At 37.1% G+C, this 19,788-nt stretch overlaps 1 protein-coding gene across 1 annotated transcript in view; it reads right to left on the minus strand.

Annotated features, from left to right (window-relative positions):
• DCBLD2 (discoidin, CUB and LCCL domain containing 2) overlaps positions 1–19,788 on the minus strand; it is a 96,709-nt gene that overhangs the window by 38,116 nt on the left and 38,805 nt on the right. The window contains exon 3 of the mRNA XM_081234377.1: positions 139–276. Coding sequence (XP_081090503.1) covers positions 139–276 — 138 coding nt within the window. The remainder of the gene's footprint in view (positions 1–138; positions 277–19,788) is intronic.

The following is a 19,788-nucleotide window of genomic DNA, read 5'->3' on the forward strand; positions in this document are numbered from 1 at the left end:
AGATTTATGTATGTGGTATTAACTGTTCAGTCTTCCTACACTATTCCAAACTCAGATAACAGGTACTCAAAGAAAACATTGCATTTTTGTTTTCAGAAACTGTAAAATGTGGGAATCATGATATAAAGTGAAAATTACCTTGCTTATCTATAACCGAGTATGAAGCCAAAAATCCTCGTCCAGAAACATGAATTCCACTCATGAACAGCACTGTAATTTCATTGCTTTTTGATTCAATTGAATGGTTCATTTGCAACCCCAGACCACAGTATTTGCCTAGGAATCAAAGAAAAGCAGATATTTGGTGTGATTCATGAAGTCAATAATATTTACAATGTAGGTAAAAGAATCATAATAATATACCAAACTGGGCATTAAATTAATCTAAAATGATGACTAGAATGTTTAATGATGAAAAACTCACATTACTCCGGAGAGAAAAAAAAATTCCAAGTAATAACTGTTCAAATGATTCAAAAGGAAAAACAGTGTATACAGGCATCACTGACCTTATAATGACTCAATTTCCTGTGAAATATATTTACACTCTTTAAAACTGTGACAAGGAATTTTAAAAAATTAACTTAAAGCATTTCATGCAGGCAGGTGGCTCATACACGAATTGACAGTCAAGCAGTAGTATTCTTAACATGTTCCCCAAGGGGGAACAGATTCTTGAGCTCAGGGCACCCCTCAAACCTTTTACAGACCTTCTCAAGTTTTCTTCCAAGAATTGCTGGACTTCTGTCAACCCCTTTAGGTGATCATATCTAGTCCTACAGCTTTAACTGTGATATGACAATTCACATTTACACCTCTACATAGCCTTTTCCTTGAACTTCAGATGCATACATCTAACTGCCTACCAACTTTTATCCTTTAATGTCTAACAGACATGTAAAAAATAACATATCCTCCCTCAGTACAGATCTAAGTTTATTAAGATAAAAGGGCAGAAAAGAAAATTAGAGCAAGATATCCACCAATAACTAATAAAAATGGGTTTTTCTTATATGCCTGGTAACTTTAACAAATTCTGAATAAAAAGTTCTAAAAATATTTTAAGTTGAATAACATCACTTGAATAAGAGTAATGTGAACTTCCATAGATATCATTTTCAAGGACAGTACGTTTTCATGTGAGTAGAAAATGCTAAATAATCAACCAAAACCCCCCACCAGAACTGGTAAGGGAGATATGGTCACAAAGTCGATATACAAAAGTCAATTGTAAACAATAACCTAATCAAAATGGGCAGAAGACCTAAATAGACATTTCTCCAAAGAAGACATACAGATGGTCAACAGGCACATGAAAAGATGCTTGCTCAACACTACTAATTACTAGAGAAATGCAAATCAAAACTACAATTAGGTATCACCTCATAGCTGTCAGAATGCTATCATCAAAAAATCTACAAATAATAAATGCTGGAGAGGGTGTGAAGAAAAGGGAACCCTCCCACACTGCTGGTGGGAATGTAAATTGGTGCAGCCACTATGGAAAACTGTAAAACAGAGCTACCATATGATTCAGCAATCTCACTCCTGGTAACATATCCAGAAAAGATGAAAACTGTAATTTGAAAGATACATGCACCCCCCCCACCACCAATGTTCATAATATAGTAGCACTATTTACAATAGCCAAGACACAGAAGCAACCTAAGCGTCCGTCAACAAATGAATGGATAAAGGAGATGTGGTATGGGACTTCGCTGGTGGTCCAGTGGTAAAGAATCCACCTTCCAATGTAGGGGACGCGGGTTCCATCCCTGGTCGGGGAATTAAGGTCCCACATGACACGGGGCAACTAAGCCCGCGTGTCTCAACGATAGAGCCTGTGTGCTGCAAACTACAGAGCCCAGGCGCTCTGGAGCCCAAGCACTCTGGAGTCCACGTGCCCTGGAGCCCACACACCACAACTAGAGACAGAAAACCCACAGGCCACAACTAGAGAGAGAAGCCCACACGCTGCAACGAAGACCCAACACAGCCGGAAAAAAAGAAAAAAGAAAAAAAGACGTGGTATGTATATGTGTGTGTGTGTGTGGTATACACACACACACACACACGCACGTTGGAATATTACTCAGCCAAAAAAGAATGAAATATTGCCACCTGCAGCAACCTAGAGAATATCATACTAACTGAAGTCAGAAAGAAATGAATTCATTACAAATTCATCATAAAACAGAAACAGACTCACAGACACAGTAAACAAACTTATGGTTACCGAAGGGGAGAGAGAGGTGGGGAGGGAAAAATTGGGAGTATGGGATTAACAGAGACAAACTACTACTGTGTATAAAGTAGATAAGCAACAAAGATTTACTGTGTAGCACACGGAATTATACTCAAAATCTTGAAATAGCCTATAATGGAATATAATTGGCAAAAAAAACCCCGTGAATCACTATGCTGTACACCTGGAAACTAACATAATATTGTAAATCAACTATACTTCAATTTTAAAAAATCAATTTTATTTCCATAAACTAGTGACAATCTGAAATGAAATTTTTAAAGCTTAATTTATAATAGCAACAAAAAGATTAATTATTTAGAGATACATTTTAAAAAAAGAAATTCAAAACCTGTACATTAAAATATGCAAAACACTGCTAAAAAATTAAAGAACTAAATAAATCAGGAGATATACCAAGTTCATGGACTAGAAGATTCAATATTGTTAAGATGTCAGTTCTCCCCAGAGTGATCTACTGATTCAATGCAATCCATATCAAAATCTTAGCAGGGTTTTTTTTTTTTTTTTAGAAATTAACAAGTTGAGCCTAAAATGTATATGGAAATGCAAAGGACACAGAATAGCCAAAATAATTTTAGTAAAGAAGACAGTAGAGAGGCTTACATTACCTGCTTTAAAACTTACTATATAAAACTACAGTAATCAAGAAGAGTGTGGCATCTTTGTAAGGGTGAATATCTAGATTAATGTGAATGGAACAGAACAGAGTCCGGAAATGAACCTACTTACAACTATCAACTGATTTCTGAAAAAAGTGTCAACAGGGAAAGAACAGTCGCTTCAACAAATGTACTAAGCCAGTTGGATATCAATATGAAAAAACAACTTAGAATTTCACAATATATACAAAAATTAAGTCAAAATGGATCATAGATTTAACTCTAAGAGCTAACCTTATAAAACTCTTACAAGAAGACATAAAAGAAAACTTTGTGACTTTGGGTTAGGCAAGGATTTCTTAGATTCAACACCAAAAGCATAATCCATTGAAGAAAAATATTAATAATTAGGATTTTATCAAAATTTTAAATGTTTGCTCTTTAAAAGACACCATTGGGGCTTCCCTGGTGGCGCAGTGGTTGAGAGTCTGCCTGCCGATGCAGGGGACACGGGTTCGTGCCCCGGTCCCCGAGGATCCCACGTGCCGTGGAGCGGCTGGGTCCGTGGGCCATGGCCGCTGAGCCTGCGCTCCGCAACGGGAGAGGCCACAACAGTGAGAGGCCCGCGTACCGCAAAAAAAAAAAAAAAAAAAGACACCATTAAGAAAATGAAAAGACAAACGACAGGCTAAGAAAAAATATCTGCAAAACTTTAATCTGATAGAAGACCTCACATCTGAAATGTGTAAAAAAACTCCTGTAACTCAATCAATCCAATTTTTTTAAATGGGCAAAAGATTTAAACAGACACTTTAACAAAGAAGACACACTAAAGGCAAATAAGCACATGAAAAGATGCTCAACAGTATTAGTCATTAAAGAAATGCATATTAAAACTAATGAGGAGATACCACTACATACCCACTAGATTAGCTATAATCAAAGACTGACAAAACCAAATATTGGTAAGAATGTGGAGAAACTGAAACCTTCATACACTGATGATGGAATCATAAAAGGGAACAGCCATTTTTGAAAAACAATTTGGCAGTTTCTTAAAATGTTAAACATAAAATATACATATCATACATTTCATACAACCCAACAATTCCACTTCTAGTTATCTTTTATTTGCCCAAAACAAAAATGATGAACCTCAAAAACATTATGCTAAATAGAAGCCATTTATGATATTTCTAGAAAAGGCAAAAAACAATAAAGATAAAACATAGGATCAGTGGCTGCTTGGGACCAGGGGTGAAGTGGGAATTGACTCCAAATGGGCACAAGGGAACTTTTTGGTGTGATGGAAATTTCTAAACCTGCATTTTAGTGATGTTCACCTCAGCTATATAAATATACTAAAACTCATCAAACTATACATCTAAAATAGGAGAAATTTATGGTATATAAATTATATCTCGATAAAGCTTTCAAAAGAAATGCAAACATTAAAACAATTTTTATTGTGAGGTGTTTTGCACAAAGAAAAAGTAGGTCACAGAATCGGACACAGCAGAATGAGAACTTCAGAGATCTATTCCACCCCCTTCTGACAGCTGAAAAAACTGAATAAATACCAAACATCAAGGTGTGCATACACACACACATACACACACACAGACACACAGACACACACACAGGTCTTAGGTGTTTGCTATGGTGTTCAATATAAAATATATGTCTTGCTCATCCTTTCTTTATTTTTTTATTTTTAAAATATTTATTCATTCAGCTGCGCCGGGTCTCAGTTGCAGCACTCCAGATCTTTGTTGCCGAGTGCCGGATCTTTAGTTGTAGCATGCAAACTCCTAGTTGCGGCATGTGGGATCTAGTTTCCTACCAGGGATTGAACCCGGGTCCCACGCATTGGTAGCGTGGAGTCTTAGCCACTGGACCACTAGGGAAGTCCTTGCTCATTCTTTCTTTAAAAACACCTACTGTGCAAAAAAAAAAAAAAAAAAAAAAAAGCCTTCTATTGCTAAATATGGAATACAATTTAAATACAGCAATCAATATTTTTAACTTTCAAGTAAAACAAGAACCCTATAACAGTTATTATATGAATATACAAGAAGAAAAGATGATTAAGTCTTTAGATTGTTTAATACTAAATAACTTAGAAACAGTCTGGTAAATAGGACAAATATTAGATACTGTCTTATTTTTGAATACTAAATATTAAAAAATAATGACCTAACATTAAAACAGAGCAATATAATATGTACTTCATGTTATTCCAAACATTATCTCAAATACTAAAAATATTAGACATTGTATAATTTGTTAGCAAAACCAAATGTGTGCAGAGCCAGGGTCCATCACATTAAATCTTAAGGCCCAGTGGGAATAGGTAAAAGGAAGAAAAATTGTATCAGCTAGAATCTTTACATAAACCAGTTAACTCTTGTAAAAATGAACAATAGGTTCAGCTGGGCTTATCAGCACTAGCTGTTCTTTGCCATTTAAGGATTTTATTACAAGGCCCATAAAGGTGCTCAGTACAAATACTGACTTTTCAGATACTTTTAGATACAAACAAAAAAGATCATATTTAAATGATCATAAAGAATATGATCATGACACACAGAACTATCCTTACTTTATAAAAATTATATCATGTATACAAATACTAGGAAATTCCAAGTTATTAGATTTAAAAGTAAAAGTGCTCTATGAAAATAATTGACAAAAATATATTCTTGAAGTGAAACAAAAATTTTTTTAACCCTTTTATAATACAGACATAATCATAAAAGTATTTTCTATTAGCATTGCAGTTTCACCTCTTGTTTGTTTATTTATTTAGAGTTCTCTTGTCATCTGAAATGTGTATAAATTCAATCTGTGGTAGAAACAAAACATTTTTTTAAACCCCCTCTTTTTCTGTGAAACTCAAAAGGCAGTCCTAAAGAATCCCAATTTAAAAAAATAACAAGAAAAAAAGAAAGTACAACAGCTCTCCTTGCAGGTGCTTAAGTGAGATCAATATATACCAGATAAACACCTATTTTCACCTCTTATTCCCAGCCAGGATGATGATATCTCTCCTCACTTGGCTCGCCTTTGATCACAGGTTTTACCCATTATACAAGTAATACAAGCACTTGGCAAAATACTCTGGGAAAGGAAGAAGAAAATTCATCCTTAATCTGGGCCAATATACTCGTTAATTCTGTAACTGCTTTCCCCAATTGGTCATTCAAAGGTACTCCTGAATCAACAAGAAGCATTTAACTGCCAACAATTATAGGTTCTGCTGATGGCTCTCAAAGCCAGCCAAATTTGTTAGAAGTTTCTCATGGATAAATAAGAGAGGAATTTCAAAAAACAGTATATGGATACATATAGAAAAATATAAATATAAAAGCTAATCAAATATTAATCACCATAAAACCCATGACACACTGGTTTATAGTCTAAAAGAATCCATGTTCTGGGCAAATAAAAATGTTTGAAAAATCATTAGCCCTTAGGAAACTAGAAAAAGAAAAGCAAATTAAATCCAAAGTAAGCAGAAGAAAAGAATAAGAATTAGAACAGAAATTGATCAACAGGAAAACAATGGAGAAATTAATGAAACTAAAAGCTGCCTCTTTGAAAAGAAAGTCAGTAAGCCTCTAACTAAGAAAAAGAGGACACAAATCACTAATATCAGAAATGAAAGTGGGGACATCATAATATTAAAAAGGATAATAAAAGAATACTATTAACAACTCTATGTCCACAAATTTGATAACCTAGATGAAATGTACAGGTCCTTGAAACACACAACTTGCCAAAACTCATACAAGAAGTAGACAATCTGAATAGGTCTATATCTATTTAAGAAATTGAATCAATAATTAATAGTCTTTCAAAAGAGAAAACACCAGGCACAGATGGGTTCACTGGTGAATTCCATCAAACATTTAAGAAAGACATCACACTAAACCTCTACAATCTCTTTTCAGAGGACAGAAGCAGTGGGAATATTTCCTAATTCATTCTATGAGGCCAGCATTACCCTAAAACCAAAACCAAAACCAATAACATTACAAGAAAACTACAGACCAATACCTCTCATAAAAATAGATGTAAAAATACTCAACAAAATATTAATACAATTCAACAATATACAAAAGAATTACACACCATGATCAAGTGTGATTTATCCCAGGCATGCAAGATTGGTTCAACATTTGAAAATCAATGCAATTAATCACATCAAGAGGCTAAAAAAGAAAAACCACATGATCAAATCAATAGATGCAGAAAACGCATTAGACAAAATCCAACATCCATTCATGATTAAAAAAACTAGGAATAGAGGAGAACTTCCTCAACTTGATAAAGAACATTCCCCAAAAAGCCTATAGCTAACATCACACTTAATAGTAAGAAATTAAAAGTTTTCCCAAAATCATCAAGAGCAAGGCAAAAAATGTCCCTTTTCACCACTCCTGTTTAACATAATACTGTAAGTACTAGCTAACATAACAGGACAAGAAAAGAGGAAAAAAGATAATACAGATTGGGAAGGAAGAAATAAACTATCTTTGTTCAAAGACGACACGATCATCTGTGTAGATAATCTAGAAGAACTGACAAAAACTCCTTTAATTAATAAGTGATTACAGCAAGGTTAATATACAAAAATCATTTGCTTTCCTATATATGGACAACGAACAAGTGGAATTTAAAATTAAAAACACAATACCATTTACATTAGCACCCCCCAAAATGGAATACTTAGGTATAAATCTAACAAAATATGTATAAGATCTACATGAGGAAAACTACTAAACTCTGAAGAACAAAATCAAAGAACTAAATAAATGGAGAGATGTTCCATGTTAATGGATAAGAAGGCTAAATGTTGTCCAGACCTCAGTTCTTCCCAACTTGATTTATAGATTCAATCTGAATAAAAGTGCAAGTTGGGATGATTAGATATTCATCTATAAAGGAATGAAACTGAATTCTTATCTTATACCACTCACAAAAATTAACTCAAAGTGGACTAAAGACTTAAATGTGAGGGACTTCCCTGGTGGTCCAGCAGTTAAGACTCTGTGCTCCCAATGCAGGGGGCTCAGGTTCCATCCCTGATCAGGGAACTAGATCCCGCATGCCACAACTAAAGATCTCGCATGACACAATGAAGATCCTGCATGCGGCAATGAAGATCCCATGTGCCACAACTAAGACCTGGCACAGCCAAATAAATAAATAAATAAATAAATAAATAAATAAATATTTTTAAAAGACTTAGATGTGAGACCTGAAACCATGAAACTTCTAGAAGAAAAAACACAGGCATAAAAAGTTCCTTGAGGGGCTTCCCTGGTGGCGCAGTGCTTAAGAATCCACCTGCCAATGCAGGGGACACAGGTTCGAGCCCTGGTCCAGGAAGATCCCACATGCCGCAGAGCAACTAAGCCCTTGCGCCACAACTACTGAGCCTGAGCTCTAGAGCCCGTGAGCCACAACTACTGAAGCCCATGCACCTAGAGCCCAGTGCTCTGCAACGAGAAGCCACCGCAATGAGAAGCCCGCACACTGCAACGAAGAGTAGCCCCCACTCACCACAACTAGAGAAAGCCCGTGCGCAGCAACAAAGACTGCCAAAAATTAAAAAAAATAAAAAGTTCCTTGACATGGGTCTTTGAAATGATCTTTTGGACATGACACTTAAAGCACAAGCAGCAAAATAAAAAATAAACAAGTGGGACTATATCAAACTAAAAAGCTTCCCTAGAGCAAAAGAAACCATCAACAAAGTGAAAAGACAACCTATGGAATGGGAAAAATATCTGCAAACCATATATCTGATAAGGGGTTAATATCCAAAATATATAAAGAACTCATACAACTCAATAGCAAAACAAAAAAAACACCTCAATTAAAAAATGGGCAAAGGGGACTTCCCTGGTGGTCCACTGGTTAAGACTCCATGCTTCCACTGCAGGGGGCGTGGGTTCAATCCCTGGTCAGGGAACTAAGATCCCGCATGTGCCCTGTGTGGCCAAAAAAAAAAAAAAAAGGCAATAAAAAAAATGGGCAAAGGACCTGAATAGACTTTTCCAAAGAAGATATGTGAAAGGCCAAAAAGTACATGAGAAGATGCTCAACATAACTAGTCATTAGGGAAATGCAAATGAAAACTCCAAAAAGATATCACCTCACACCTGTTAGAATGGCGATCATCAAAGACAAGAGATAACAAACACTGGTGTGGATGTGGAGAAAAGAGAATCCTTGTGCACTGTTAGTGGGACTGTAAACTGGTAGTGCCACTATGGAAAACAGTATGGAGGATCCTCCAAGAATTAAAAACAGAACTACGATATGATCCAGCAATTCTACTTCTGGGAATATATCCAAAGGAAACAAAAACACTAACTTAAAAAGATATCTGCACTGCCATGTTCACAGCAGCATTATTTACACTAGCTAAGACATGGAAACAAACTAAGTGCCCAAAGATGGATGAATAAATAAAGAAGTTGTGGTACATATACACACAAAAGAATATTACCCAGCCATAAAAGATGAGGAAATCCTACCATGTGCAACAACACTGATGGACCTCGAGGGCATTATGCTTAGTGAAATAAGTCAGACAGAGAAAGACAAATGCTATACGATCTCACCTATATGTGGAATCGAAAACAAAAACAAACGCATAGAAAAAGAGATCAGACTTGTGGTTACCTGAGGTGGAGGGTGGGGGGAGGGGGAATTGGAGGAAGGTGGTCAAAAGGTACAAACTTCCAGTGATGAGATAAATTAAGTACTATGGATGTAACGTACAACATGATGGCTATAGTTAACATTGCTGCATGATATATAGGAAAGGTGCTAAGAGAGTAAATCCTAAGAGTTCTCATCACAAGAATATTTTTTCTTTTCTTCTTTTTTATTATATATATATACATATATATATATATACACCCACACATATAAACACACACACATGAGAAGATGGATGTTAGCTGAACCTACTATGGTCATCATTTCACAATGTGTGCAAATCAAACCATCAGGCTGTATGCCTTAAACTTACACAGTGATGCATATCAATTATTTCTCAATAAATCTGGAAAAATATCCCAGCAAGCTATTGGATATCGACAAACAGATTCTAAAGTATATATAAAGACAAAAGAGCCAGAATGGAAAACGCAATATTGAAGGAGAACAACAAAATTGGAGAACTGACACCACTTGTCTTCAAGACTTACTATAAATCTACAGTAATCACGACAGTGTGCTACTGGTCAAAGAATAGACAAACAGATCAATGGAAAAGAATAGAGAGCCCAGAAATAGATCCACATAAATATGGTCAACTGATAAAGGAGCAAAGGCAATACAACAGAGCAAAGATAGTCTTTTCAACAAATTGTGCTGGAACAACTGGACATCCACATGCTAAAAAAAAAGAATCTAGACACAGACCTTATACCCTTCACAGAAATTAACTCAAAATGGATCACAGACCTAAAGGTAAAATGCAAAACTATAAGACTCCTAGAAGATGACCTAGGAGAAAATCTGGATAATCTTGGGTATGGTTATGACTTCTTAGATACAACAAAAAAGGCAGGATCCATGATAGAAATATTTGGTAAGCTGGATGTCATTAAAATTAAAAACTTTGGCTCTGGAAAAGGCAATGTCTAGAGATTGAGAAGACAAGCTGGAGACTGGAAGAAAATATTTGCAAAAGACGTATCTGGTAAAGGACACATCTGATAAGAGAACTCCTATCCAAAGTATTTAAAGAACACTTAAAACTCCACAATAAGAAAACAACCTAATTTAAAAATGGGCCAAAGAAGATATACAGATGGCAAATAGGCATATGAAAAGATGCTCTACATTATCTATCATCAGGGAAATGCAAATTAAAAACAAAATTGAGATATCACTGTACACCTATTAGCATGGTCAAAATCCAGAACACTGACAACACCAAATGCTGGTGAAAATGTGGAGCAAGGAGAACTCATTCATTGCTTATGGGAAAGCGAAATGGTACATCCACTTTGGAAGACAGTTTGGGGATTTCTTACAAAACTAAACAGTCTAACCATCCAATCCAGCAATCACACTCCTGGGTACTTACCCAAAGGAGTTGAAAACTTATGTCCACACAAAAAACTGCACATGGATGTTTACAGCAGCTTTATTCATAATTGTCTGAACTTGGAAGCAACCAAGATGTCCATTAGTAGGTGAATGGATAAACTGTGGTACATCTAGACCATGGAACATTACTCAGTACTAAAAAGAAATGAGGTATCAAGCCATGAAAAGACATGAAGGAACTTTAAATGACTAACACTAGTGAATGAAGGTAATCTGAAAAGGCTACATATTGCTTGATTCCAACCATACGCCATTCAAGAAAGGCAAAACTACAGCGACAATAAAAAGATCAATGGTTGCCAGAGGTTGTGGGAGAGGGATGAATAAGCAGAGCACAGAGGACTTCTAGGGCAATGAAAATACTCTGTATGATACCACAATGATGGACAAATGTCATTGTTCAAGCACACAGAATGTGCAACAGCAAAAAAAGAAAAAATCATTAGCCACTAAGGAAATGCAAATCAAACCCACAATGAGATACCACTTTACACCTACTAAGATGGCTAGAATAAAAAAGACAGATAACAACAAGTGTTGACAAGCATATAGAAAAATTGAAACCCTTTATACACTGCTGATAAATGGTACAGTCACTTCAGAAAAAAGCCTGTCAGTTCTTCAAATGGTTAAACACAGAGTTACCATATGACTCAGCAATTCTACTTCTAGGCATATACCCAAAAGAAATGCAAACATATGTCCACATAAAAACTTGTATAGGATACCTCACGGCAACATTATTCATAATGGCTAAAAGGTGCAAACATCCTAGGGTAAACTGGCATGGAGAGATGGTGATAAATCTGAAAGAAAGAATGATGTGATCCTTTGGAAACAGAAGGAGCTGTGAGAATTGAGATAACCTATCTAGAGTCTACTACGGGAGAGAAGAAATCTCTTGCCTTCTGGGAGAAGGAAAGGCTCTATCTCTGAATGGGAAGAGATGTTAGATGTTAAGTGGGTCATCTATGTGAAGGCCTGGACGCTGGAGGGGGTTGGGTGCATGGCTGTCCACACCACAGGAAACTTAAACAGCAGTAGAGTGGGAAGAAGCCTTTGAGGAGAAAGTGGCTGAGAAGTCCATGAAAGCTCCAAAGGAAATAGAGTTCAGGGGCCCAGGAAAATGTGGCAAGAGCTAGAACCAATAATCTCTTTGTAATAATTCTAAGTGGAAAAGTCATTGTTTATACAACTAATTCCTTTACCATAGAAATTTAGGTTTCTATTTTTCCCATATTTTAGATAATGATGCAATAGATTTGTTCATATGCACAGCCTTTTTCCCCCCATATTTAAAATGATTATTGAGGCCAGATTTTTTTAAATTACAGGGTCACATTGCCTTCCAAAAGAGTTACACTAATTTACGTCACTACCTCCAATATAGGTTGAGAGTTTATTTCAAGGCAGCCTTATTACCACTTTTTTTCCTGTTTATAAGTGCTTTTAAAAATTCTATAAACTTTATAAAAATTTTGAATATAAGGAGAAAAAAATAATCATTCTTATATAATCCTATTACACCGAGATAACCACTAGTAACACTCTGAAGGGTACCTCTCAATGCCTTGGCTCTCACCATCTGTTAAATGAAAATTATAGTACTATTTATCTCACAGGGTTACAGCCATCATTAAATGAACACACGTGTATGTTTATGTGTATATATACACACACAAGCACAGTATTCTCTCTTTATTCATCAATTCATATACTTGCTCTTATTTAACATAAACCACACCTACATAACTGCTTTTCAGAAAGGCTGTATCAATTTATTCTGTCCCCAGTAGTATTAGAGATAAAAGAAACTTGGTAATTTTCTATTTTCTTGATTAACTAGTGAAGCTAAATTTTTCCAATGTGCATTGACTTTTAGAATTTTCTCTGGTATGTGATCCTTTTATGCTACCCCGTGACCCCTGGCTTTAAAAAAAAATTAACTACTTCTATATTACAAATATGGCAAGAGGGAGATTTTCTTGGGTGGGCCTCACCTAGTCAGGTAGGGCCTTTAAAACAGAGTGTTTTCTCTGGTTAGTCACAGAACTGGAAATTCACAAGACACATGTCAGCTGGCCTAAAAGAAAGCAAACATCTAGGTGGTGAACTAGCACTCCAGACGGCCTCTAGGAACTGAAAGCAGTCCCTGGCCAATCAGCAGCACGAAAATGAGGACCAGAGTCTTATAACTGCAGGGAAGTGAATTCTGCCAACAACCAGTGAACTTGGAAGAGAAGCCTAAGGCCCAGATGAGAACCGCATCTCCAGCTGATATCTTGATTTCAGCCAGGCAAAACCCTGAGCAGAGAATCCAGTCATGCCAAGCCCAGACTTCTGACCTACAGAAACTGAGATAAGAAATTTTGTTGTTGTTTTTTTCCCCTCCATTCAAGATTGGCTTTTATTTTGCATAACTAAATATCCAAATACAAATGGTTTCTATGTGCTAGACCCCAAAAGGTTATTTTCCAAAGAATCAATAAAAACAAAACTATATTTCCAAGTTTAATGTCTTTCCCCCCCACTTTAATAGAACATTTTTTTTTACAATATATCTAAGAATTTAGTCTGTTCAGAATATTTTTTGGCAAAAAAATCAGTCGTAAAATACATGTAAACTTTGTCTACAGCCTTTTCTGAGTTTTCAACACTCATGTCCCTGATAGTAGAACACACAAATGAGTCAGTTATACAGAGACTTGATCAATTTAGTATTTTCTAAGTCATTTCATGTTTAATGTAGTTCAGATCCAAATTTCCACTCACCCTCTCGTCTTCCCAAGGATGACATATAGGCTAGAACTACGTGAATTCCATGTATCAGTGGGGAAGGAGTGTCTGACCCAAAGCCATCCCTGGCCATTGATCCATGAGCTCTTCCATTTCCTTATCTTGTTACATCTGTTGGTGCTCTTCTTAGTCATTCTCCACCCTTCTGGAAACATTTAGATGCTCTCTCATACTTTTCTCTGGGGTTATGACTGCATGTGTTCCTCTTCCACTGGGTCATGGAACCTTTATAAGGACCAACAGCAAACCAATGTTTCTTCTATTGCTCTTCTTTCAGGATCTGCTTCATCTGCAGGGCTAAAATCAAGGTATCAGCAGGGCTGATTTCTTCTGGAGGCTCTAGGGAAGAATCCACTTTCCTGCTCCTTCCAGCTTCTAGAAGCTGCCGGCATCTCTTGGCTCCTGGCCACATCACTCCAGAAATTTTGACGTTTTAAGCTGCTCAATTTGTGATGTTATGAAACAGAAAACTAATACAATGTGAAATTTACTTTGGTGTATAGTAAGAATACCTTGCTTTTGGATGATCAAATCTGAGATAAGTACTATAGTATGCAAATTGGAGTGTATATACGGCTTAGGCCCTCAATTAGCAGACAGATGTATTTTACTTGCCCTTTTGGCCTGTATAGTCTTGAGCCTAAACTATTTCAAAAATGTTTGAATTACTTGCCAAGATTTAAAAAATCTGGAAACTCCACATAAATTCTGAATTTCTGGCTTCTCTTGAAACACCACAAGAAAAAAAAAGAAGGAAACCTGGGCTAGTTTTCCAAGTGGTTGTACCTAAGTAATGGATGTCCCTTTTGAAAGAGAAAAGTCACACTCCAGTTTGCCGTAGCATCCACCATTCCCTAATGTACCCAATCCTGAAGCTCAGTTATGATTTATCATTGTGGCAATGCTGTTATTACAACCTAGTCCATTTCACTCATTTATTTTACCTGTCGGCCTCTGTTGGCAGTATATACGTATCCACTTGAATAGAGCTTAGAGATCTTAAGGATATCATGCCTCTTCTAATACCCATACCAACTACACTTTAGGTAGATGAACAGCAACAAATTAATCTCTGGAAGATGGTAAATAAAATACTCTGTATTCAAAAGAGAGGAGAGATCCATCTGATTTCAGATTGACTAGAGGTGGAGTTAATATTGTCATAAAGCTTAAGAAACCTGATTTATGTTCTCAACTAAGTGGAACATCATTTAACCTACTGAGAGGTGTGCCAAGGAACAATGCTCATTTGAGAAACTTGCAACTTAGAAAGATAAGGTGGAGAATGGGGAATTATTTGAGAAAGCAAAAGCACCATCAACTGTCCACCTCTAATAGAAATGTAACTTGCTTAGAGAACATCACTCAATTTACAAACAGACTTGGGGACAGCTTTTTAGGGCCCATGTACAGAAGCACCTCTAATCTCAAAAACAAAACTTGGAATTCCCAAAGGAATTAATTTACTGAATATCCAGGCACTGAGCTAGGTATGTGCTAGGGATTCAGTGATGAAACCAGACAGGCACAGTGCTGCTCTCAGAAAACTTCACGCAGTGGGCCAGGGCAAGTGCACAGCTGAAGCCTCTAAAGTACAGAAGAAGCCACTGCAGTCCCCAGAAAATGTTTAGAGAAGATTCTATCATTAAATAACATCCATCAGTACAGTTTCTTTAAAAAGTTGGGCTTCAAGATCACTGCCTTGTGCTTGGTGGGCCAGAGCGAGTTTGAGTTGTAAAATTTAGCTGCCCGACTTCAAGTGATTTTGTGTTCTCTTTTTGAATGACTAGGATGTCTTCTCATAATTATTCCTCTTATGCTGTGACTAACAGTAAGTTGTTTTTGGCTGGATTTAGTATTAGTTTTGGCTGCTTCAACAAAAATTCACCTGCAGAGGAAAACGATAGAAGGGTACAGATCTAATTTCCCTTTAAACAATTCAACTATTGGGTGTGTGTGTGTGTGTGTGTGTGTATATATATATATATATATATATATATATATATTTTTTTTTTTTTAAACCGATACGCGGGCCTCTCACTGTTGTGGCCTCTCCCGTTGTGGAGCACAGTCTCCAGACGCGCAGGCTCAGCAGCCATGGCTCACTGGCCCAGCCGCTCTGCTGCATGTGGGATCTTCCCGAACTGGGGCACGAACCTGTGTCCCCTGCATCAGCAAGCGGACTCTCAACCACCAGGGAAGCCCTTGGGTATATATTTAAAAGGACAAGTAACAAATATTTACTGTGTTTAAAAGGAATTCAGTAATATCTCTAAGAATGGATTTGCCTCTCCTTCTAAAAGATAGTGGTGACTACTTTAAGAGTACGTTTTTCTACAACACCATAAAGTCATTGTGCATTTTAATTTCAGGGAAGGTGGCTACTTCAGTGTTATTTTTTTCATGAATAAATGACAGATCCAGTATTTGCACGTTATAAAATGAATACAGTCCATGTAGGAAAATGTACCTTGACACTTTTACTCCTACTTCACACATCCTACACAAAGATCAATTCTGGATGGATTGAGGATATAAATGTACAGGAGGGAACTCAATAAAGCATTTAGAAGAAAACCTTGAGAACATCTTCATGACCTGCAAGTGGGCAAAGATTTTAGAAGATAATACAGAAAGTACTAACCATAAAAAAAATTACTGTGAACATTAAAATTAAGTTAATGTCTGCTTAGCAAAAGATACCAATAAAGGAGTAAAAAGGAAGGCTATATAAAGGGAGAATATTTGTAATAAATATATCTAAAAAGAATCCATAACCAGAATATATAAAAGAACCCCTACAAATAAGAAAATAATCACCCAATAGAAAATAATGTATAAAAAACTTCAAGATTCTTCACAAAAGAAGATGTTCAATGGCTAATAAACACATGAAAAGAGAACAATATCATTAGCCATCAGGTAAATTCAAGGCAAAGCTACAATGTGATATCAGTACACACAAACTAGAAGGGTGAAAAAAGAAAAAACAGAGAATAATAACTGGTACTCTCATACACTGGTGGTGGGCATGGAGTGGCACTACCACAGATGCATTTGGCAGTATCTACTAAAGCTGACCATAGGCAAGCCCAGGGACCCAGCAATTCTTCTTCTCGATACAGAAATGTGCACTCATGTTCAGCAAGACAGGTAATAGAATGTTCATAGCAAACAGTGACAGCCAAGAAGTGGCTATATGGTGGATATCCCTTAACTTTAAGTAAGTTTCCTTACTGTTAGAAATTTAGTTTGCTTCCAATTTTTCTACATAGTGAATAATGTTGCAACAAACATCTTCCTAACACATCTTCTATCTTTTGAAATATTTCCTTAGGAGTGATTTTTTTTTTTTAATTTATTTTTGGCTGTGTTGGGTCTTCGTTTCTGCGCGTGGGCTTTCTCTAGTTGCGGCAAGCAGGGGCCACTCTTCATCGTGGTGCGTGGGCCTCTCACTGTCGTGGCCTCTCTTGTTGCGGAGCACAGGCTCCAGACGTGCAGGCTCAGTAGTTGTGGCTCACGGGCCTAGTCACTCAGCGGCATGTGGGATCCTCCTAGACCAGGGCTCGAACCCGTGCCCCCTGCATTGGCAGGCAGATTCCCAACCACTGCGCCACCAGGGAAGCCCAGGAGTGATTTTTTTTTTTTTTTTTTTTTTGCGGTACACGGGCCTCTCACTGTTGTGGCCTCTCCCGCCGCGGAGCACAGGCCCCGGACGCACAGGCCCTGCGGCCATGGCTCACGGGCCCAGCCGCTCCACGGCATGTGGGATCCTCCCGGACCAGGGCATGAACCCATGTCCCCTGCATCGGCAGGCAGACTCCCAACCACTGCGCCACCAGGGAAGCCCGAGTGATTTTTAATATATGCTTCCATACGGCTACCCAAGTGAGTTATACCAATGAATACAGCCTCAATGTTAAAAAAGGACCAATTTCATCACACCCACAGCAACATATTAAAACTTAAATGTTTTTCACTAATCTAAAAGTCAGGGAGGCAATATACTTAACTTTAAAAATTTTGCATTTCTTTGATCGTAAGAGTAATTGCCTCCTCTAATAGCCTCTTTCATAATGGCGTCATGGACAAAAGAGCACCTAAGTTTTTATTACTATCCATGATGGTGACCAAAGGTTCTTGATAGAAAATTTTATTGCAATCACAAGAACCAAAATATCCATAAAGCAATACCAATCTTCCCCATCAAATTTAGTAGGCTTTCCTTCTCTCTTGTGAAACTTCTACTTTGAGAACTCTAACACTTTTCCTCTGGAAAACCAGCAAACTTCTGGATAGAAGAAAGCTCCATACTCTGCTTCTGTTTCTTCATAAAAACTCTAGAAAAGGTAATGACTCAAGGCCCTGGCTCTTATTAAGTTGACAGCTTCTTTCAGGACAGCCGGCAGAGTTTTCTCATACCAAGTACCCTAATGTAAAAAGCAATGAGTCATAACAGTGTATAGACTTCAGCAAAACCAGATGTGTTGCCAAACATCACAGGTGAGACATATACAGCATACCAAGAAATTTCAAAGATTTTCTGGAAAAGTAAACTTTTCACCACTTGGGAGATGTCAAAGACTTTTAAATATTTCCTATAAGGGCTCACAAATAGGAATTCTTGGATAGGGTCAGCATCGTGTAGATTACTTTCATCCAGTTGAATGCTGATGAGAAATGGGACAGCTGTCAATTCCTCATTAACCTGCCTCAAAACATTAGAGGAAACGTTTTGAAGTAATGACATCATTTATAGAGACAAAGCTTTAGCATTTCTTTTCTGTTCTAGGCCACAAAGCAGACTGACCATTTCAGGGCACAAAGATTCACTAAGGTCTTTTGAAATGTATATGGCTTCTATACTTCCCAATGCAACAAGCAACCTCATAGGATGCTTCTGCATTAGGGACAAATCCAAGTTAAATATAAGTACCCATCAAGCCTTCTAATGAAAAAAATTCACAGTAATCAATGTATTTTCATGATAAACAGATATGAGATGCCTTTAGCCTTCCTGAGTTCATGCTTTCACAGGCCAGGATTTTATCTCACATGAAATTCTGTGGCTCTCACATCTACCAGGCAAAATACCTATAATCATTAAGATTAGATACCACTTCTTTAATTCCTGCCCAAGGAAAACTACTCTAAATGTAAACTGTTAACAATGATGATCATACTGTAATAACACTTCTTTCAAGTGGAATAATACGTTACACTTTAATTTGACATAAAATAATTTTTTTTTTTTTTTACAAAGACAACTTTAAAAGAAACAGTAAGAAACTTCAAGAACAAAATTTATTTATTTTTACTAGGGTCACAGATCCCTAAAGCATATTAATAGATTTCATGGAGTCTAAAAATAACTTAAGTGGTAAAGGTTAATGAAAGACCCATTGGGGGAGACAAAGACAATTAAGACATCCCATGCACAGCCAGAAAATACTGAAAAAAAAAAAATCCACTGGTAGGTAAGAGCACTGACTTCAGAGAAGGAACTTAAAAGCAAAGAAATCCTGAATAGGGCAATTTTGGAAAGGAAATACTTTGGTGGGAGAAGTAGGTTAAAAGTAACAGAAATGGGGCTTCCCTGGTGGCGCAGTGGTTGAGAGTCCGCCTGCTGATGCAGGGGACACGGGTTCGTGCCCTGGTCCGGGAAGATCCCACATGCCACGGAGCGGCTGGGCCTGTGAGCCATGGCCGCTGAGCCTGCGCATCCGGAGCCTGTGCTCTGCAACGGGAGAGGCCCGCGTATCGCAAAAAAAAAAAAAAAAAAAGTAACAGAAATGGAAACTGTATGGTAAAGGTGGGCGGCAGGGGTCAAAACAAGAGGAGGAAATTTAGGATCCTGCAAGATTAAAAAAAAAAAAGAAGAAGGATACATAACTCCTCCCCTTCTATAGCCTCTGCTCTTCAAAAAAAAAACAAAAAGAGAAAAAGAAAAATTTACTGCACTAGCAGAAGAGGGCTATCATGAACCTA

Source organism: Mesoplodon bidens, assembly GCF_964165515.1.
Source record: "Mesoplodon bidens genome assembly, chromosome: 5".
Taxonomy (NCBI): domain Eukaryota; kingdom Metazoa; phylum Chordata; class Mammalia; order Artiodactyla; family Ziphiidae; genus Mesoplodon; species Mesoplodon bidens.